At 41.4% G+C, this 23,993-nt stretch overlaps 1 protein-coding gene across 1 annotated transcript in view; it reads right to left on the bottom strand.

Annotated features, from left to right (window-relative positions):
- Positions 1–23,993, bottom strand: part of TSPAN4 (tetraspanin 4) — a 205,032-nt gene that overhangs the window by 67,652 nt on the left and 113,387 nt on the right. The window contains exon 2 of the mRNA XM_075712529.1: positions 4,632–4,823. Coding sequence (XP_075568644.1) covers positions 4,632–4,823 — 192 coding nt within the window. The remainder of the gene's footprint in view (positions 1–4,631; positions 4,824–23,993) is intronic.

Below are 23,993 nucleotides of genomic sequence, written 5' to 3' on the forward strand. Positions count from 1 at the left end.
TGCAGAGAAATAGGAATGGGCCTGTTTCTTAAGAGATTAATGAGGCATTGTCCTAGCTATACATTGCCACTGAGTAATGAATATCTGCCAGCTCCTTAGTTGGTGGACACCAGGTAAGTCCTTTCACATCAGTAAAACTGTGAAGCTTTAGGCTATCTAAACACTCTATTCAGAGAGTTAACATGGATCATTCCTGACCACGGCACGCAGCTGTGCAAAAGTCTCATTTACAAATTAAACTTTACTTCTGCTTTTGACCTCCTTTCTCCATCTGTCCTATGCTACTTAAAAGACTTTGTCTGTCCTCCTTTCTTTCAAAAGTCATTGACAAATGGCAGAGGTAAAAGCAATTACACCTAACATCACAGCAGCCTAATACCAAAGAGCTTACAGGTTTGCTCTGACAACCCAATACAAATGTCATATGTGGAGAACACAAAGATACAGGATCAGAGTATCATCTGCTCTGCAACCTATCGTATGAAATATAAGTACACCGAAATGTCTCTTTGATACTGCTCATTTCTCATTCACTCAAGCAGACTTCTCAGGAAATCTCATTCCTTACCACATCATCGAACAGTAGCACTATTCATAAGGCAAGACCATACGCAAACATGTTGCTGCGTCCAACACCACATAAAATTCTGCTTCTTCAATGCAGGTGGATTGAGCTAGTAGTTCTTCCTGCCCTGCTCCCTCCAAGTCCATTTTAGGATCCCAGTGGTGCTCCATGCCTCCTGCAATACTTCCAATGTCTCCCTCCAAACCACCATCCCAATAAGAGCAGCACATCCTCCCAATTACATCCTTCCCCAACTTGTAACTGCCACATCCTTCCCTCTTTCTCCTGCTTTTAGGAAGCAGAACAAGAGGTGCTCCTGTTGCATGGGAAATTCATCTTTCCAGTCCTTTAAGGTCTAAAGACTACCACCAACCTATCATTAGGTGGAGTGCACTACAGGAAATCACAGTAAGTGGAGATCCAAATTATTCTTGATTAAACCAGGCATGTCCATGTGGTCCGTATGCTTATAATTCCATAAGTGTCTTCAAGGAGATCTTAAAGGCGTGATTTCAGAGCAGGAGGCAACAGGAATACAGTACAGGCAGAGCATCTGGAGAACCAGATGACATTCACATCATCTTTATTACTGTCTATGGTCATACTTAACATCCCAGACTTTCTCTCACACTGTATTGAGCAGAGGAAAGGGGGAGGTCAGTGAAACCTGCTACTCAGAGATGCACAGCAATGTTCTGCTCAGTGGAGCAATGTTTGATCTCATATACATAGGTTATAACCTGAGTATCTGCCATCCCACCATGATAGCATCCCTGGTTACTCCTCCAGCTTGGCTTATTCCACTTCCTTTTCTTTTTGTCCATTCCACACCTCACTTCAGACTACTGCATACAGACTACTGAAACATGCAAGGGACCTAACATCCTAGCTTTTACTTCTTGCTTCCATTTTAGTACTCTGTTAATAGCTTTTCACTGCTTTTAAGCCCACCACAAACCTGTTTCAGCTGCCCACAGACCTCCTCTAACTCCTGACCATCCCAGGTCCCTGACCTTGTTTAGCACTTGCCTCTTTATTGGTCTAGTGCTGGGGCTTGCCAAATATCAGGAGGTGAGAGCAAATTAAGAGAACCAAATACATTACCCAGTGAATAGTGCAACAAAATATACTACCCATACAATCAAATAGCCTCCATCAGCCCATCTAAAACACCTTTGTGGCCAGACTTCAGTTTCTCTGTCTGTGCACTATCAAAGCTCCTATTTTCAAATGGAAGAAAAAGCTAGGAAAAGCTAGCTAAACCAAGCACTGCACAGGAGGATATGGTAGTGACATCAGACATGAGCAAGCCAACTTATTCCATGAGTTGCTGTCACATTTGTGGTAATATCTTCTGGAGACATAAATTACAGGAATTCTGTTTAAAAAGCAAACTTAGCTACTACCAGGAACACAGGCAGATGTTAAGTGGTGGCCTGGGAGATACAGAAAGGAGTGTAAGGACTTGATCCTGCAGTAACTGTTAAAACACAGTGTGTATCATACACACACAAGGTTGCCAATGCTTAGTAGCTTTCCCTTTACAACTTAAGATGGTAAATCCTATCCCACCCCAGCTGCAACAAAACAGTCCTCTTAAAAAGCAATAGAGAAGAGGAATTCTCAGGGATGTTTAACAAAAAACAGAGATATTTTGGGAAGAGATTCTTTTCATTTTGGCAGAACACAGTCCTGGAAACACCTGTAAAATAAGAAAAGGATGAAGAGATGTAGCAACCACACACCCTAAGAACAACCTTGGTTTGATAATCAGCAAGCTCTTTCATTCAAGCATTTATTTTGCTACCTATGTTACCTAGAAAAATGGGAGCTGGCCAAAACCAAATGCCCCAGCCCTGCACTTAAAAGTACTATTTCAAACACTAGTCAAATAGAACCAGCAATTTGGGGAAAGGAAGACTAAGAACAAACCTACATGATAAGGCTTTGCTCCCAGAAACAGAAGTTTCTACCACCATCCATTTCCCTTCCAAACAGATAGACTCAACAGAAGAACCCACAAGAGCTCAAAAATCTCACTGGTATTTAATGCACATTGTGGAAAGTTACTCTAGACTAAACAAAAAGTGGATTCAACGTGGACTAATAAAACTGTATTTCAGCCCTCTATTGTTGGGCTTATTCAGAATTAAAGTAGCTGTAATCAGCTCTAACATAACTCAATTTTGAAGAAAATCAAGTAAAATAGAAGCCACGCTGAATAGCTATGGTACACAAAGGTAAGGACAGGCAGAGTGAAATGCTGGTATCAAATCAGATCAAGCTTCACAATTCTTCCATGCAAAGAGTTCCACAATGAATTTGGATTCCTTTGCATTACTTGACTTGATCCATCAAGTACAGTCCTTACATTATGCACTGAAGGGTATTAGATTAATCCTTAGATTGTGCATTGAAGGGCATTAGATTCTGAGTATTGGCAGTCCGTGTTAGGAGGAGCAGTACCCCCAAACATTTACATCTCCCTAAAAGGATGCCCAGCTAGAGTTGGCTAAGTACATTCACCCTAGCTGCAGCAATGACGGCTGATCAAGGGAGACTTTGCCCTTGCCAAAAGGAGTGATGAGGGCCAACAAACCATATGAGATAAAAGGCTGAAACTCTTCCAGTACTGAGGACTTACTGACAGATCCTGACCTGATCCTGACACATAAGACGACACTGCTCATTGCTGGTCACACTTTAATCAAAAAAGCACAAAATAGGTGATTAATTTTGCACATATAAGCTGTATCATTAGACTCAGCACCCTGTGGACTCCTGCTGCATTGGCATTGAAGCTGTAATCCAGTAATTACATCTCACTGGCCAGACACTTCCTCCACAAAGTGGGTATTTATAAGACTGTTAAAATTGTCAGGGACTTTCAGCCTCAGATTCTGACTTCAGTCTTCCCAATACAAATTTCCTCTCACAAAATTGCCTTAATTTCGATTTATCTTGTTCATTTTAGTTTCAAACCACCTACCCGCCACATAAATAGCCCTTACTAGCCTAGACTGACCAGTCCTGACTTTTACTGGTTAAAAATCAGCAGAAACAACTGATTAAGGCAAGGGTCTCGAAAGAGTCCTCTGCTGAGGCTTGGAATCTCACAGTCACTTGAAGATTTTTATAGGGTGAATTTTTCCTGGGGGCTGTGTGCCTTGACTCATTCTGTAGTTCCCAGGGGAGCAAAATGAACATGTGAAGCACAGTGAGGAACAGCCTTTTACAAAGGAATCACCAACTCACCAACTAAACCAAACGCCAGCTTCACTTCACTCAGGTTTGCCAAACCTCATGGTGAAGTCCTGGACTTGAGCAGCCAAATCACCTCATATCCTGGACTTCAGCTGAACAGTACACAAAATATACACTAACACCAACTACAGCAGGCACCCACTACTTCTAAAGTCCAGCTCTGAGTGGCATCAAATTACATTTTGATAAAATACACTAGGGATGTGGCTCAAGCCTCTATTAAATCATGGACAGCTGACACCTTATTGATCTTTGATTTCACAGCAGTCTCCTTGTGCTGGCACCTTTGCTTCCTGACATCTCAGCCTTTTGAGAGTTAATGACTGGCAAAACCAGCATTACCAAATCTAAAGGATTTCCAATTTAAACCAAAATCAACGTCTTTACAATGTTTCCTGCCTAGACGATCTTTCTGCCCAGGACTTCAGATCATCAGTCCCACCAGGGTAAACATTTGGAGTAGCTAGCTACCAAAGCTGAGTAAAAAATAATTAAAGGGTACACTGCAAAAGATGTCTTCAGAAACTCCTCCCTCTTCTCTGAAGAGTTCAAGGAAACCCACACCATCACTAAACCTTCCCTTCTTGCAGGTCTCATCCTCCAAGGACAGCTTTAAAGCATGGTCAGGAATGATCTAGCAGCTCCTTAGAGCTATCAAGGACTGATTCAAACATGACTCGCAACTCATCCATGTCAAGTGGGCAACTTCTGTAAGGAAGTAAGGACACTGTAACATGCATTGGAATAGCACCAGCACCTTAAGACAGCAAACACTGCAATAGCATAGCGGCTTAATACTCACACTCAGCAGCAGGCACTTGTTTTCTTTGATGGCACCTATGCAGCCCACGAAGCCAATGATCATGACAAATGTCCCTGTGACGATCAGTAGGTTGGCAGCTGACAGGGACGGGAAAGAAGAGGAGAGGGTGGCAAAGTTCCCTTGGGTAACAGCCAGCCAGATGCCTACTCCGAGGATTCCACAGCCTCCCAACTGGGAAAACAGAGAGAAATAAAGAAACTCAGTTATCATATCCAAGAAACCCCAGGTATTAATCTATATCAATATGGCAGCAGTAGAACGGCTCTGCTGGGTAGACCCAGCAGTCACACCTCATAAGAAATGATCTCTCCCTATGGAACTTTCAGAAGGGAAAACAGACAAAGGAGAAAGAAAAAATAAAAATCATAGAGGAGGAACTTATCAGTAAGATGTAACAGTCAAGAAAAAGACACAAATTTCCTAAATCCAAGACACAAATTCACATATCAGGTCTCTTTCTCTAGTGAAAAAGCAGGCACTGAGTAAAGGAGAAATTCCCAAAGATTCAGATCTCAAAGGGATTGAAAAAATCCCTATGCTATTTAGGTACCTCAGAGAGCTGCCCAGCATAGCTGAAGCACTTTCGATCCCCTGTGATTCCCATCCCAATACACTGTCTCCCATCCCTGGCACATGCCATACACAAATCTTGCCAGAGCATCCCCTGGTAGAAGACCTCACACCTCTTCTTAGTTCCTGTCCAAGAGCATCCCCTGGTAGAACACCTCACACCTCTTCTTAGTTCCTGTCCAAGGTCTAGCCTCCCTTGGAAGCAAAACAGCATTTAGAGTGTGAAGGGGCCAGACAAAGAAGGAGGGAGAATCCTCCTGTAACATTAAAAAAACCAAACAGATGTTTACTCCTAATGTGGCCACTGGTTTGGTAATTCAATCCTCAGAAGAGGACTTGGCTGTTTTAGGAAAAGTTTGAGAGGAGAGCAGTAGTACAGGCTCCCCAGGCATGTGAGGAAGGAGAAGGGAAGATGCCAGTGCAGACAGCAGCCACAATAAAAACATAATGTTTACAATTATTATATACACAAGGAACTTTTAAAAAATGCAAACATTTATAAGCATGCTGCTTATAATTGAGAGAAAGCCTCCAGAATTGTAACAATCTGAGTAAAGCTGAGCAATTAAATAGAATTAAACCAAAGGGGATTTTGCATTATTATACAGTCACACAGCAAAGCATCACTTAGGTTTCTTTCTTTCCTGCTCTCCCTTTAAAATAACCAATTTTTATTGAGTTTTATAATTGCCTTTTATTATCCAGATCAATTAAAGGCTAGGAAAGAAATTGTGTTCATAGAATAGTAAGCCAGATATAGGAGCATATCAATTAAATGTCTGCATAAAATGGATGAACATAAGGCGGCTCATGAACCAGAGAAGGAAAAAGACAGAGCTAATCCTGGGGCAGAGCTAAGCCTCAGAAATGAAACACAGAAGAGACACACAAAAGCCAAAGCAATTTCTTACTACTAATTGCTAAGGTTGCCTCTGCATGCCACTGAATTCCCCCTCAACAAGGTACAATAAAGGCGGCTGTGTCTCAAGGCAGGACTCCTCACCCAATTGCAAACCAGTCTGTTTTGCTCAGAACCAAGAAGCCAAACTATACCTGATTGTAATGCACCTCAGCTGCATCAACCTGCTTGTCTCCACTGAGAGAAGGCAGACTCCAGGACACAGGGACTCAAACGATTTCATTCAGCAGCCTTTTCATATACAGGCACCCCATGTCACCATATTCACCCTTTCACAAAGTACCCTCTACAAGAACCACGGAGGCACAGTCCATGCCCTGACCATACACACTGGAAATACCTCCACTCTATGCCCACTTATGGACCATGATCTTTAACATGGTCTAAAATGACTGAAGAATAACCAGGGTAGAGGAGAGGGAAGAAGACTTAAGGAGGGCAACCCACAGAAAATCATTTAGGGTAACTGAGGGGATATAAACAAAAGTCATCAACATGGCCCAAGGGAAAAATGAGGACTAAATTCCCTAAAATGGGAATAAAACTCTGAAGGTCTACTGGACTACAGAACAGCATGGAAGGAGAGGAGGCAGACACCCAAGTTAAAACCAAATCAGAGTGCTGAAATACAGTCAGAAATAGCACCAAACTGGCCAAGGAGTGGATGGAAAGCACAACTGCGCTTCTGCCTTTACAGCCTGGTGGACATTCTGCCTCAAAATCAGCCTCGGAGCCACAGGCACAGTGAGGCTGCACAAATGGCCCAATTAAGCCTAATGAAGGCAAATGCCCAGCAGCAGCAGAGGCATCACCTTGCAATACATTTAGCTATTATCTTCAGTTCTTTGTTCTGAAGCGATTCAACAGCACCAATGAGAGGCAGCTTATTTTATCACCTTTCATGCTCCCCATGTTGCTGCACTGCTTTGAGTCATACTGACACCTACAACTATCATTTGTATTATGGGAGGTGGGGCTCACTGAGGATGCTGCTGTGTGTGCAAGACCTGCTTGCCTGCTCCTCCATCGCCCATTAAATTCTTTATGAGGTACAATGCATAATGCTTAAGACATCATTGCCCTTAGGACATTAGATTCCAGTGTCTTCTCCCTCCAAAGTCATTCTTGTCTGTGGAAACTGGGAATTTACCAGTGGCGCAAAACATCACAAAACCAGGAGATGGTTCATGCAAAATGTCGTGACTATGTCTGTACCCATTTAGATCACGGCTGAATATTTCAGGTCAGTTGGTCAGCAGGAGTATCTCACTATATTGCCCTTGATTCAGAGATACTCTAATATACATCAGGCTCTCTAGCAGCTCATTATCTTCCTATGTTTGAAGCGGTAACGCACAGCTCTTCCTTAGGTTGATTAACCAAACCCAGAAATGCACAAAGGGATCCTTTGAGCATTAAACATCTGACTCAAACTGGATTTCATGAAGTGCCGCTTAGGAAATGTCAGCACACGCTACTGAGGGCTGCTCCACCTTAGTTCAGCCCTGCTCCTTTTCCCACACCAGAATGTCCTCTCACGGTCCTTGAATAAAGTCGCTAAGCTGTCACACTGGGCCCTGGGAAACATAGGCTACCCTTAACTCTACTCTAAGCTGCTCTTTAAAGCCCCTTTTCCTCCAAGGAGTGAAGCATACCATTAGTCTCTGTCCAATGACCATAATAACACTCAAACACCTGGTTAAGGAAATGCTTAAGGGAACCAAGACCCACCAAGACAGCCACAGAAGCCCTTCCAGCGATAGCAGAATATTTTCTGTTCCCAAATATTAAAAAAGCTTGCTCGCCCCCCGATTCTGAACTGAACAGCAATGTAATTCCCAATCTAAGATCCAGGGATCAGAGGGATGACGTTTATTTATTCTGGATCACTACAAAGAGAAAGCTGTTGTAGTTGGTTCTATGCTGCCTGTCCATTTTGATTTCTTCATCTTGGGATCTAAGGAGCTGTTAAGTTACAGGTAATTTTACTTAGTTATTTATGATGTCCCCTTTCCTCCACTTTTTGTCTCCCTACCCCATTGCCAACCCCCAGTCCTCGTTTGTGCCAAACAGTCAGAAGCAGAGTGATGAGATGGTAAGTCTTGACAGCTTTCAAGGGCTTGCTGAGATGTGAAATTAAACAAACACAAAACCGTTAACAGGGCTACTCTTGACAATTTGGGGGCTTCCATGCAAACAGTGAAGCTGTCACGGTTAAAAGAGAAAACATTAAAACAAAAAGATTAGCAAGAAGCCTACAGCTTGAACCTGATCTATTGGCAGCCAAATAATGAGTCTGTATTGACGCCACATGGTGAGTGCAGGGTTGACTTTAAAAAAACCAAAAAAAACAAAAAAACAACCCCCCCTCAAAGATGTCAGGCTACTGACAACAGCATTATTTTAATTCCCTTGTGAAATGTTTAACACATTATTTGCCTAATTGTTCATGATAATCCACTCTCTTACAAGCAAGGCAGCTCATGGCAAAATCTGAAACAAAATGCAGATTCCTCTAACCTTTTTTTTCTTCCCAACAAATGTTGCATTTTTTTGTAAAATCTTTTATTCTAAGGCCAAAACAGTGGCACACCATTAGGGATAGTGTCATAGCCCTAAGACTTAGGAGATTTGAGTTAAGTGTCTGTTCCAGGACAGACCTCAGTGTAAATCTCAAACAGGCTGTTTAGTGTGTCTGTGCCTGAGTTGCAAAATTGTTGAGTACAAAGACACGTGTAGTGGGTTCTTTGCAAGCCCTGGACTTTGCAATTGGCTGTGGAAGGAGTGGTTTATTCTGCTCAAGACAAATTGCTCATAGGCATTTATACAGCAGAGTCAAGCAGTAAAGCGGCTGGCTTACTCTAAAAGCATAGATTCAGTCTGTCTCTCCTTCCCCAAGAGACAGAGACACACGTGTGCACTCGCTCTCTTGGCAAAAAAGCTGTCTAAGGAATTAGATCCTCCAAATTGTTCTAATGGGCTAGAAAATAAATTATTCAGACTTCAGTGCATACATTTAGAATTGATCTTACACTATGGTAAACAAAGTAATCCCAAACAGCCCTGGATATATGCATGTTGTTGAAGAAAATTATTCTGAAGTTACAGCTACACACTTAAAATACTGCAGGAGAAATTGCCTCATTGTTCATGATAATGGTGTTGGTGTCTTTAAGTGGGTTTTTTATTGGTTTTATTACACAGAAAATGCATCTAATCAAGGCTTCTCATATTGTATCTGATTAGGACCTACCCATCATACTTCCTCTTTTAGATAAAAAAAATTCCTCATGTACTAAAATTACACTGATAACAGAATCCAAGTGGAAGGTACAACCAGTTGTTTTGTAGTTAAACTAACTCACTTGGAGAGGCTTTCTCCCCCAGTCTCCACATATTTAAACTAGAAGGGCTTTCTCAATCCCACTTGCTATCCAGTTACTCTTGTGTGAATATGCTTCTCCCTCTAACTATGGAGTATAAAATGGAAAAATCAACATCAAAGTATTAATAGCAGTGATGTGAACGTTATCCAGCAAGTGCTCTTGTAATGTAAGGCATACTTAAATTACTGTTCCTTTCAGCTAGCACATAAAGGAGGTGGAAATGGAATACATACATACATTGACAGGATCAAATTAATAAAAAATCTTACATGGAAAAAGCAGAAGCATGCGTGCTAGTGCAGAGACCGCGGTACTCTATACAAGCACATGCAACCAACCTGTCGGTGCAGCTGCTGCCTATCTTGGAGCAGGGAGTGGCAACTTCCAGAAAACACCTTCCAGCTGGCACTTCATGGCCATTAGACTACTGACGACCTCGTAGACATCCATCTGCACCACACCACCACTACTGACTGCCAGTACGCAGGATGACTGAATTGGCAGATGGTGTCCCACCACACGGATGGACACTTTAGCAGAGCTCATGTGACATATAATAGTAGCATCACCTCAGTGTAGCACAAGCTGCATTTCTTTCACTTGTCAGAGGTCTGACATTTAACACATATGGCATGGTATACGGAAATTTAACAAATAAAGCATGGTATAAAATTTAATCCCTTTGTGCCTCTAATTTTAGAAAGTTAAATGGAGTAGTAAATGGGGAACTGAAGCACATTTCTACCCTTAGTGTACTGAGGCTCTAAAGCTCTGCAGTGGAGAACTGAAGGATATGCGCAAACCTCATCCAAAATGGCCATGATCTGAGCTGGGTCCTTTTAGCAACAATTTAAAAAGAACTAGGAAAAAAATACCTGAAAAAAGATCAGTTAGTAGGGACCACATTGCTGGGAGTGAAGAGACTGGAACAGTAACAGTAGCAGTGCATAAATGCAAATGTGGGATGGGAAAGGTGAATAGGGGATCATTATTTATTTTTCTCGAGTTAAAAAAAGCTAGTGGTTATTTGGTCTTTGGGTTGAAAATCAATAAAAGCAAATATGTTTTCACAAAACATTTAATTAAATTCTGGAATTCACTGCCACAGAGTTTTGTGGATGTCCAAATATAAGCAGGTTCAAAAAGGGATTACAGAAATCAAAGGAGGGCAAGGTATCCTAGCATTTATTAAAAATGGTATTTTGCATGCAGCCCTTGCAGGGGAAGACCTTAAACCATTAATTGGAGCAGCTGGTAAAAATGTCCTGTGTTATCTCTCCTTTTTTCTTATATTCTCTCTAAGAAACCCTGAGCGACCGTGACCAAAAATAGGGTACTCGGCTAGATGAAACTTTCTCAACATTATGGGCTTTTGTATGTCCTCCTTACTTCACCTTTTTCCCCTCCCTAGTTTTAATGTTCACTAACGCTTCGAATTTGATTTTTTTTTTTTTTTTTTGCTTGCTTGCTTTGCATGGCATCAGCCTATGTTCAGAGGACAGGGTTATAGATACAGCCAACAATCAAAGAGTTAAGGCCCTGTTTCTCCTTACCTACATATCATACTCTTGGTTTTGTATCAATGAAAGCATAGCTTCTATTAAACCAAAATTTAGAAATCTGTTCATTCATCAAATTCATCACATTTAGAAAGAAATTCAAAATCTCTTTCTCTCCCTTGGATCCATTGGGCCAAGCTGTATTTCTTTTCCAATAGGCATATGGATCCTACCCAGACTCTCTTCTCTCAGCCTTAGCAAATCTGGACCTTCTAACCTCTACACACCCAGTTCACTAGATTTTTTTGCAGTTTGATGTAGAATACTTGCAGGGAAATCCTAGAACTTATGCCCACATGTAACAGACTCTTGTGTTGGTGCAATAATATCTAAACTAGAAACAACACAGTGCTTATGCTATGGTACATTTGAAAAAGAAAAAAAACAAAACAAAAAGAAGAATGAAATTATCTAACTGCATTTCTGAAGTAGAATAAGGATACCTCCACTTCAGCTCTTCACACACATGAACTTCCTTCTCCTCTGTAGTGCTGCCTTCTGCTCTTGCAGCCACGGCCCAGGTTTTCAGTATTGCTTATGAAATTTGGGCAAGCGCCAGCAAATTCTTAGCTGTCATCACTCCAGAGCACTTGATCTGTCTCATAATTTGCATCAAAAAAATCAATGAAAACTGGGCTTATGGATCCTCTAGATCATTGTAGAAAGTCTGATTTCCCACTCTAGGGACTAAGCAGCCTTTCAAGGCTTGGCTGAATGCAAGCATATTCTTTCCACCCCATACTCCACCCACACATCTTTAGCACCTTGATTGTCAGGCTGTGTGAGTCAGCACAGTCCCCTGAAGAAGTCTTTTCAGAGAAGCATAAATAACAGCAGAAAAGTATCCAATCTATTGAGTCTCGGGATAGACCTCAAAAGTCTGTTGAGACTTGGGATTTCAACAGTAGGGCACATCATGAGGTTTGTACAGAAGGGAAAAAAAAGAGAAAAGAAAAAGAAACCCCAAGCCTGCAGTCTGCAAAGCCCCTGTGTAAAAGGGAACAACTCAGGAAATCTTTTCCTCATCTAACGCTCTCAGTTGCGTTGCTTCTCAGACACATCTGGTCTCAACTCCTAATGAGTGCCAGCTCCACCCAGTAGACAGACATCATCCCACATAAATTACACATCACAGATGCTACTCTACTCCCAGACTCAACACTTTCTTTTACAACAACATCTACTCACTGCGGTATATTCTCTCAAGCCAAATTTTTATTTTGTTCTCGTGTCATTTAATTCCACTTTTGAACTCTTTCACTAATATCTCTATGACTTACAGGAAGATGCTTTAAAAGAGCGCAACTGAGTAAAGCACAAAGCATTTCAAATGCCAATCTCTTCATCTCTGCAGATAACCAGTTAAAAATTAAAAGCTCTGTGAAACTAGTTGTTTGGCCTTGCCATTGATATTCTTTTCATTTTGCTTAAAAATTAGTTTCAAATACAAAAATCTGATCTTGCAATATGGGCCATTATGTACATCAGCAGCAGCCAAATGCCTCCAAGAGTTGCAGGCCTACATTCCCTGCTGATGTCAACCAGCATGACTGATCAGTCACCACCCGGATCAACAACAGCCAAGGATCCAGCCTGAATGTCATACTAGACTTTTTCTTATGAATTGATTAATATGCTGTCTGCCTCTCCTTTACAAGCCACTGTCTTGTCAGTGGTCCAACGCAGTGTATAGCGCTCAACATGATTTCAAAGCAGATGTGACACACCATCTTCCATGGGCCTGAACTTGATATCCTGCATGACAGGCAAGGAACTGTTACACACACACGGGTAGCTGAGGGCTACAGTCCTAACCCCTGTTCTGCCTGCCAGCGTGACATCCTGGGATTCATACCCTCACTGCCCTCTACCACACTAGTCTTGTCACAGGTTCGAAGAAACACACTTCAATAGCTCATGTTGTTGCTTTCCTTCCTTTTAGACACTTCTCTCCTATAAATAGGCTTTGTTTTAGGATATTCCACCCAATGCGTGAGACTGACAAATACCAAGAGCGTTTTTATCAAGCCTACAAAGTCTACAAACAGGACTTTGGAGCTCTGTGTGAGCAAAGAAACATCCCAAGAAGGGCATTCATTTTCATAGTGTCAATAATGGAAACATATAAAATGCTGATTTTTCAGTTACCTTGGTGAGGATTGAGCCTCAAGAGCTTAAGCCTTAAGAAATTAATTATTCTTCCACAGTTGAGTTCCACCACTAAATTGCAATCTCATACAACTAAGTAAATTTGGGGACAATTGACAATGTCAAAAGACAGAATAGCATGCTGACACCCCACTAATGGAAAAGTGAATAAAAAGTCATTCAGTTAATCCCTGCTGTTTTATGAGTAGCATTCTCCTACGCACCTGCTCCTCTAAATCATAGTTATCTATCAACTACAGTCACAAAAGAACAGAACTACAACATGTATGAGTTAATACACCCAATCTAAAAGTGATGCTTTCTTTTCAGGGGCTCAGAATTCATTGAAACACTTAAATGTGTGCTCAATCGCATCCTTATCCAGCAAAGCATTTAAAGCATGTGCTTAACTGCAACTGACTTTAATTAGTCACTTCTGTAGTGCACACAATTGCCCCGTACTGCAAAGTCAAATCACTGAGGATGGAAACACTTGCAGAAATAGAACAGGTGAGGATGACCTATTAAGGCAGCATCACTGATAAAAGATTAAACATGATCACAAAATACTAAAAAATGGTGATTATCAGTGTCACAAGCATCTAATTTGGAAACTTGCCTAAACTCTAATTCGAATTAAGGACTATGAGTAAAGTACTGAGTTAATGACAACTCACTGAAACACAGAGCAAATGCATGAGTTAGAAGAGGGAAAGAGACGAATACATGACAACAAAAAGAATATGTCTCTCTTCAGGTTTAGTTTTAACTGCCTCTAAATCAAAAGTGTTAAAAGCTTTTTCATCTGCTCCCCAAATGTAATTTCTATATCCATGTGGGATGACTGTAACAAAATTGGTAACAGTTGTAAGGACGAATATATGCATGAGGTCTGGAATCAGACTTCATCAGATGAAGATAAATCTTTTAAAAAAGAAGCAGAAATGCAAGAAAACTGGGTGTGCTCTGGAGTCCCTGTTTTGTCCCATCCATAAAATAATACACAACTTTTAAAATGATTTTGTAGTGTAAACTGGCTGAAGACCAGATCTGGAGCTCTAGATGCAGTTTTAATCACCTGTTGTTACATACATAGCACTAAATAGTGAAAACAACAGAAGCAAACAAAATGGTAAAGTTTGGTCTTTTACACAACACAAAAAGTGTTATTTCTGTAAAGGAGATTGTTGACAGAGAATTTTACCTAAACCATTTGGAGATGCTGAGAGAAACTGAGGATGATGAGTATCAAATAATGACTCCAGAGGCCACAGCTCAGTTCCCTGCTTTACCACAGATTTCCTGCATGGGATAAAATCCAGATTATTTGGTGTCTTTAGTGCTTTTCTCTCCCTTAGAGGCATTGGATGGGTTTAAAGTAAGAGGTAGTGAAATAATAAGATGATAGGGGTCATATAAAGCAAAGATAAACAGGTTTCTTAAGGAGTACAAAGACGACAGAGATGGTCTATTTCATATTACACAGAAAGTTTTTAAAACGTGCTAACAGGCACAGTCTGCAGAAAAATAAAACGAAAAACATTTTTATGTTGCATGTTCAATCCATCCATAGAGGTATGTAGCTAGTACAAGGCTGGTTGCTATAGAAACGTCCATAGTGAATATAGATGCTATAGTTGAAATGCAAAATTAGTTGTGTATCTAAGAAAGAAAATTGCTGATACTGTGAAAAAAAGTGATGACAGCTAAAGCTGATATCCTCCCTCACAAAAGCTTTCAAAAAATAAGTCTTGACTATCTAAACCAATATTTGATTAAATAGCCTGAACAGAGAATCTCCCACAATGCACCCTGGCAGAGGCTGAACTTAGTTCTGGAAGTTGAGTCAGATCACGAAAAGAGTCTCTGGTTTCAGTCCTGGAATGGGGGGCAGGTGGCTTTTACTAACATATTTGGCTTTTTACATTTTGAAGATGATTTTAAGAGCATCCTTCCTCCAGGTCCCAAATTGTGCTGATGTATTCCACTGTGATTATGGTTAATTTTCCTGATGGAGGCCTTTTCAAAGAGAAATTGGTTTTCTTTGCAAATGTATGGTCTACACGATAGGACAGGTCTTCTCCAATTCTTCCAGTAGCAACCCAGCTATGCCACCCTCTCCCCTCCCATTCACCTTTCTGAAGTTCACTCAGCAGCCAATAACAGTAACAGTGTCAACAAAGATATATAGGGTCACCATCAAATACTGCTCTTAAACCTACCAGCTGACAGCAGAGGGCTGGAGGTGAGGGTCAGTGGGAACACCAGCAATACAGCACTCCCTTCCCTCAGTCCCGTCACAGATACTGTGCCTGCGACCTGCTCTCTCTGGCCAGGTGCTGGCAACACCTTCAGTCCTTTCAAGGACAACCAGATCGTCCGTATCGCAGGAAGTCCCTTCCCACTGTTCTCCAAGTCCCTCCCCAAAAAGCACAGGACTCTCAGGCCGATTCCTGGTACACCCAACTCTCTCCTTGAGGGACTCAAGCCCTGCTCAGGAATCGAGCCCATCCCCAGCAAGGACAGGAAGGTTTTGGGAAGCAGTAGGACTTTTACATAATATCTCAGCTCCTAGAAAGCTGTGGGACACAACTCCAGCACAATCCTCCTCTCTGAATGAGTCACAGGCATGAAAAGCTTCTAAATGCTACTTAGTAAGAAGCTGCTTCATACTCATGCTTCCAGGAAAGCTAAAGGCACATTCAAGTCCATATCATAACACCACTACAGTATCAATCAATGGAAGTAACATAAGGTGTGAGGTTAGTGTTGGGTATAAAACAAACTAGAAAACAACTGGAGTACAAGGTGGGGGTGCTGGGGTGCTGAGGCCTCACGAATAAAAGAAAATTGTGCAATGAAAGACTGGTTCAGATCGCTCCAACACAATTTCCCACCCTTTTACCTTTATTTTCCCTCCCTACTACCAGCCTCTCTGCCATATTTCACAGTAAAAACCTATTACTCTCTAGAATGCAGCTTAACCCCTTGACTGCCATAAGAGCTCACATGCAAAAGGAACACTCACTGTTTTAATATTCTTTCCTGTATTAAAACAAACCAACAAACACCAAAACCAACTAGGGTATCCAAGATGCAAATGCAAACATAGCTCCATGGAGGACAGCTAAGCATACCAGCAACAGTAACCCTAATGACCAAATGTAAAATACATTAAGACGCAGTGAGACCTTCCTTTTCTGAGGTTTAGCTTTCCATGGAGACGGGGAGAATGACCAAACTTGTACACCACAACTGACTTTTAATGAGAAGTCTTTTTTAAACAGTCCCATCAATAAGCAGCTCACATGGTCGTAGGAAGGGTTTCTACCACGTTCAGTATTGATCCCCTGATCAATAACAGACTTGTGAGCAATAATCACACCCTAATAACAAGCAGCTTCACATCACAAAGCTCATCTTCTTTCACTGAACGCCATCAGAAAGCTGAGCAAAACACGTTCTGAAACTTTTATAGATTCCTTTTAATGGATTGTTAATAACGTGTACAGGCAAACAAAGTATTTACTACCATCACAATTGCCTAACAATACCATGTAAGCAATCCCTCATAACAAAACCAGTGTTATGACTGGAATAGCATCTCTCACTTCAAATGCCTTGTCAAGAAAACTATATTTATTGGGTGGGAATACAAGAGAATGCAAAGATTATTCCCTTGTTTTATGTTAGCGATTTTTAATGATTGTTTATTTATTTTAGGCTTGCTATACAATAGCACATCTGAGGCTTTTCTGCACTCTTACTAGTTCTATTTATATACAATTGCTTGTATCCCAAGCCACTTCCAAGCATGGGCAGTATGCCATCAGTAATGAATGCCACCTCAAATAATCTTTTTTCCTGTGTTAGTTATCCCCAAAGGAAACACTACAGTCCCTTCTTATCACCAACCAAATATCTGCTATGGAAGCATTTCAGATACTTTGGAATAAACACATTTAGTTAAACAGACTTGTGATCAGCAGCTGCAATGCAATGTACAGATAGGAGAGCCCACAGAATCCCTTGCTCTCACATTTTATTTTGCTTTTTATGTTTCAGGGATCTGCAGAAATGAATGCAAAGACTATGAAGTAAAAATGATTATAAACATTCCCACTGGGACTGTCCAAACAATGAGCTTACACTAAGGGCTACCTAGAAGCACCCCTCTGCTCATATAAGTAGCGTTGAAACTTCTGAACTGCAGAAGATTTCTGGCCTTAACTCCATCTTCTTTTGTCAAATGCTACAGGATACAACACAGAAAGATTGCAAATATTTCTTCTAACTTCAGGTCTATATAACCAGCTTTTAGACACCTAGGGTGGGATTCAGGTCACCTAACTTTAGATGTCAATGCTATTAGTGGTGTCTAGAAATCAATGTAGCTCATCATAGTCTACACCTGCCTTTGGTCAGCTGAATAGCTCCCTAGACACCATTAATAGCATTGACCAGAATTTCCCTGACCGCAACAGTAGCCCAGATGCCTACAGTTAGGGCAACCTGGATCCCAGCTCAAATCAATCTGCCCAGACTCCCCTTCCTTTGTCATTGGAAAAAAAAACAGGCATCTCCAGAGGTCACGCCAGCCTATCCTAGAATATGCATCCAGGACAAATCACCCTTTGGGAAACCTGTAGTGATTGTAGGGTAGCCAGAGCAAACAGCATAGACTTAAACATAAAATCCCTCCCTCGCCATGTTACCTAAAAGACATGATTCTCTCTCCAAATGTCAGGTCATGAAACTTCACAACCGTCCCCTAGGGTAATGTGGAAATTAACTCATCTACCCTTATTAATTAAAATTATATATTGTTCTTTTTCTTCCTTATGATAAAAACACGCTATCACATAGATATTAAAACCCCATGTGTGTGCAAATATACACAGAGAGCATGAAGAATCAAATTATCTGTTTAGCAAGTTCCTTCCAGTCAATGCTCATGGAAAGCATTCAGCTACATTTACACTCTTGCACTGCCCATGACATGTATTGCTTAGTAGCTCTTAATAAAGGAGTATGACTGACACAAATTTATAGCTTTTTTATTACTTTGCCCCATCACTTTATAAATTCATGAAACAGTTGTGGTTTGTTGCATTTTTATGTTTGTCAGTTTTATTTACATACTCTCTCTTGCCATTAGAGGGGAAAAACCTTTTGGGTTTCTGGAAATGCTCAATCATTCTGTGCTGGGGCCTGAAATGAGATGGAAACAAAAACTTCTGGCTCATCTGAAAATGAACCGTCATCTCAAATGCTTTCTCAGCACAACCTTCCATCATAAAGCACTGCTACATAAATACGGCTTTATAAATTATATATCTTAAGCCTTTGCATGCTCACAGCAGTTTACCAATAAATGTTCTGCAATACCTGCTAAAAAAAACCCAGACATAAAATCATTGCCAATGATGATAAATGATTACAGTTTAATAACAGTCAAGCTGACAAAGCTTAAATGTCCACAGGGTGTATTGCAATTCTAATGCCACAGGTGGAAAAATAAAAAGCTTTCAAATATAAATGCTACAGCCTTCAGCAAAGAGAGGAAATCTAGAGAATGGCCTTGTGACACCAAGCTGCGTGCTAATTCTAGGATGCCCCCCAAAACAAAACAGTGGAATTTAATGCAAATTTAATAGGCAAGAGAATAAATGAGCTTCAGGGCAGAGACTGTTGCAATGTGTCTGTGGTGGGTGGGAGAGGTCTGACTAGAGAATAAAATCAGACACATGAGACTGGGATAGAAGTCAAACACTGAGAAGCATAACTTTATCCAAAGAAGAACAAGAGGATATTTTTGATGGTGAAGCATATTCTTGGATTAACTACAAAATTAGCTTCTCTGGATAGGAGGGTGGAAGGCAGCAATGGGACTCTCAGTATAAAATCTCTCAGTTAAGTTCAGGCTAAAAATCATATTTCTGAATCATGGGAAAAGTCATCTTCAATAACTCATCATAAGGCCACTTACAGTCTGCAGCTGTACTGTAGAAAACCTGTTCATAATTAATGACCCATAGCCACTTAAAGCTAAATGACTGATTTCAAATTGTAAACTAGCAGCTCAGTAATAAGAGCAGTCTCAAGATGATTTCAGCAGTCTCCATTCCATTAACCATTTAACAGCCAAAACACAATCAAAGGGACAGAAAGCTCTCATCATCAGAGCCTACCTTTAACAGCTCACCTTCAGATGACTAATTGAATCCCCAAGAGGCATACACTTCAGTATGTTTTCTGGCATTTCAAACCCACAATGGTGTCTCACTCTCCCAAGGGGGAGTGAGCTTTGCCTATCAAGTAACAGCAATGTTTGGCGGTTAGAATGATAAGATCTTACCTGGCATGTGGCACATCTTGAGAACTATTCTAACGCAACGGGATTTTGCCAGGACAAAAAAGACAAAAAAGCAGCATCCAATTTTCAGTCCACCTCCTCTTTTTCCCATGTCTTTCTGAGAGTGTGACTTGCCATTAGGAAGATGCTCTCTCACAAGAGAGAAAGACAGATATCAAAAGAACATGGCTGAAATATTGCAAGGGAGGAAAGCACAGCAAGATGAATAAGTCTCCTCAAATGAAAGTGGAAAGATAAAGCAGAGAAACATGACAGGAAATCCTTTTGAGTAAATAGCCTTACTAGTAGCCTCCTTAACTATTTCCCTCCAGACTCAGTGATCTGGATGAATGTTCCCTCTCCATCCTTGACCTTAATCCTGAGATATGCTGTCTCAGCAATTTTTGCTATTCTACAGGAGCTCTGCATTTGAAGGCTTTCTGCTTTCACCAAACCAAAACTCCTTTCTGCTCAATGACTGCGGTCTCAAATTTGATTATGGAGGGGGAATGAAACTCAGAGAAACCATTTGGAAAAAAAAAAACCCAAAACAATAAAAAGGTATCTCCCTCCCCCAAAACCAGAGAGCTCCAAAACTTCCAGACTAGTTAAAGGAACATGAGACTAGAAGGCATTTCCCACTTATACTCTATGGGTTTTTGCCATCCAAGCTATTGGATACTATGCATCCAACTATATGCTATGATCTGGAATACATCTTTCCACTTTACTCCTCCTTCCACTTACAGCCTCCAAGACAAACAGACCTGCTAACAGTCTCCTTGTCTATCTCATCCACATCATAACTGTTGAGGGAAATACACTTTCTACACAGTTGCTGACATGCTGCTGCTCTTTGAGTTCAGGTATGTTAACTCTGAGTGACCATATGCGGGATGCATGATCACATTTTTCATCAAGTACCTCTCTTCCCATTCCAAAACACTTCCCTCAGATGCCACTTGCATCATCTATATCCTGTGTTTGAGCTGTTCCATGCTGGATTTCAACCTATAATAGAGCAGGAAACAAAAGTGCCAGTGCAGATTAATTTGCCAAAAGCAGGATGAAATTTAAGAGAATGTCTGTCTTTTTGTTGTTCTGGTACAAGGTGGAAGGGAAGAATGTATTCAAGGCAGAAGGACATACAGTAACAAAGAAAGCAGGGGTTCAGAAGGACAAAAGTCAGAGGAAAGTTCTGGAGGAAGAGGCAGCTTTCTCAGACCTAGCCTCTGCCTTCTCTTCATGGCAGCAGCACAGGGAGAGCTGATGAAAATATGATGTCATTGTGCCCCTTTATTTTAAGGGAGAAAATTGCTATTGGCAAACTGCTGTCTGGGTAATTGCTTCCTCCTTGGTCTAATGAATCTGAGATTTGTTGTCAGCCTTCCAGGGACAGTGAAAAGCTCATCCATCTCCTCCATTTTATCTGGATAAAATGGCCATGGGATTTGCTCAGTTGGGCAGCATTAGTGTGAATGATTATGAGGAAGTGGTAAAGCACCACCAAGACATGCATGGTGCTACCAGGGCTGTGTATTAGTTCTCTCTGATAAAAACTAGTTCTTGCAAAGAATAATTATCCTCAGTTGTAATCTTTAATAGCTATGGCTGGTGCAAGCAGCTACAGCTAGTTTCTGAAATACTTAAATGAATACTCCTGCCAGGACCTCCAAGGAGCTGTAATCAAAGTATGACACCATTTTCAGTGAGCTCAATGCTGCACCAAAGTCAGCTCTCTTCAGGTTTTCTATGTAAAGTATCATTCTGCTCTCCCAAGGAAAGCACAGTCGAGCTTACCCTGACAGCTTTGTAAGTACAATTATGCATGTTCAACATGCTTCCACAAACTCACGTTAGAAGAGGCAGAGCAGAAGAGATTTTAGAGAGAGAGTGGAAACGGCTAGCCCTGCAGTAAGACCCTCTTCTTCAGAATTGACTTCCCCAGCCATTGCTCCCATTGAAAGAAGTTCTCGTTTGGTAGAGGACTGATTCTGTCATGCTTGCTTTCACTCAGTACAGAAGTCCAGCAGAGGCTTCCAGGCAATATAACATTTTTCAGACTGAAGTGGAAAACCCCTGGCTCAGGCCTACTGCTTTGTTTTACTCTAAATACATTCAAAGTCAGGTCCTTTCTCTTTAAACCAATACAACCCAGGGCAAAGCATGCAGCGAGCCTGCAATGGCTACAAGTAGCTAGAACATACCCAAACTCCAGTGATGCTGGTGGTACAACAGCATTTGGCATACTGAACACTCTTCAGGGTTTTCAACAAGTAAAACTTTTGGCTTCCCTTGCTATTAAATTGATAAAACAAGCATACCAATACCTTAAAACCAGCTAGAAATAGGAAATTAACTCTGACAAAGGGGACAAGAGGCTTACAGTGAAACTTCCCTATCTCCTACCCAAGAGCGTCTCTCAGAAAGCCAGGCTTGTCACAGACACAATCGACTTACAATAAAACTTTGCTATAGGGCAAGAAAACCAAGAGCAGAGAAATAATTTCTCTCTGCAAAGCATCTGCTTGCTGACTTTATTGCTGTTGCCAGCTCGAACTGCTGAATTAAATAGTGGCAATATTTGTATGAAAAGGAGAAATGCTCAGCATTGCCAATGAGAACTGGTTCTCCTCTCTTTACATCACCCCCCTATTGCTCTCGTTTGTAAAAGGGACCCTCCAAGGCTCTGGCAGGAAAATAGAGTCAAATGTTTCTCCAGGTGCCTCTCAAAGTATTGACATAGACAACAGCTCTGCACAGAAGCTAAGGCAGAAGAATTTGGATGTGGGGTTAAACAGGTGCCAAAGCCTTTTGCAAACCCCAGGCATCACCTTTTGGGAAGCGATGGCCACAAAGAAGCAGGAGGCTGTCCCAGCTCTGCAGATGGAGTGCCAACAGAAGAGTGCTTGTTGCCTGTCCCCAGGCCTTAAGGTTATTATCCCTGAGCTGCTTTGGGGACATTATGAGACTGTTCCACTGCATCCTGTGCAATATCCAGCCCCAACCATTAAATTGTACCTCCACAAATGCTCACTACAGTCTGTTCCTGATGGCACTGGCTATAGCAAAGCTGACGCTTGGGGGCCAGAATGGCTTACCACCACCTGTCCCACAGCAAACAGATTGATGCAAGGGCAGCCAAAGTCCTTCTGGCATAGACTGGGAGAAAAACTATTAGCCAGGCAGCAGATAGAGGGAGTCTGCAGCAATTCCAGCCTCATCTGGCCCATCTGAGACACTTCAGCAGGTTCAGCTCTGAGGAGGTGATTTCTATGTGATGCTGGATGAGCACAGCAAGAGGGAAGAACCACTCACACATAATGCTCTGCACCAAGACATGCCATCTACCTTTCTGAAGTCAGAGCTTATTTTATAAGCGTGGTATTCACAGCTAAATTCCACACAGGTCCTGCTCATGCCTGCCACCCCCATGGTCTCTTCTCTGGACTGACTGCAGATGAGGAGTTTGTGAAAGACTTTTTGCAGCCACACACTCTGTTCACTGCTTAGATTTAGCCAAAAGTTGCCAGTGTGGTGGCATTAATATAGATACAGACCACAAGGTTTAGAGCTTGCTAGGTAGACTTTGATCAAATAAATGCCTCTTCCCTGGGTCTGCAGCTGCTTTATAATGGGTACGTGACAGGATCTAAACGTGCCCAGGAAAGTTTATCCAATCCTAATCTGCTACCGATGGTCCCCGCTGCCTGTGTTATAATGGGGTAAACCTGCAGTTGGGCAGAGCAGATGAGAGAGAAAGAAATAAACTAGTTTAAATCTGCCTGCGCTGCAGAACACATCAGATAAAGCCACATCTGATACAACAGGAGTTAAGGGTAAGGACAAAGAATTGCTACAACAACAAAAAAAGAAGAATGAGCTGCATGACCTCATACATGATTATTCACATGCACATGATATATAAAGCTTACTCCTAATGGGGTATTCACAGGCCAAATCTCTGACGTAATCTAAAGTATTTCAATTATCTAAAAGCATGAGTCACATGACACAGTCAAATCCAGCTTCTACAAAACAGCGCAGACCCACAGACTTCTAAAAAGCTATGCAAACATGCAGAACCTTTTCCCATATGGTGTATCTGCCCCTTTCACCCAATGCATACGGAACATAGAGGCTAGTAACGTAGAAAAGCAAAATACAGACCCCTTAACTGTCTTCAATTAAAAGAACTATTGGCAATTCCATACAACTCGCTAACTTTCTGCACATGAGCCAGAAACAAGGCAGCAGAGCGTTTGCAGTGAGATCAGTGGTTTGGAAAATTTGGTCAACTCATACAATTGCATTCTGTAAATGAGAAGAGTCTGAAATGGCAAGAGAGTCTCTTCAGTGCTCTCCAGGGGGAGGAGCAGCAGCAGCATGAAGTTTAATGAAGCT

This window comes from Pelecanus crispus, chromosome 6 (genome assembly GCF_030463565.1).
Source record: "Pelecanus crispus isolate bPelCri1 chromosome 6, bPelCri1.pri, whole genome shotgun sequence".
Classification (NCBI taxonomy): domain Eukaryota; kingdom Metazoa; phylum Chordata; class Aves; order Pelecaniformes; family Pelecanidae; genus Pelecanus; species Pelecanus crispus.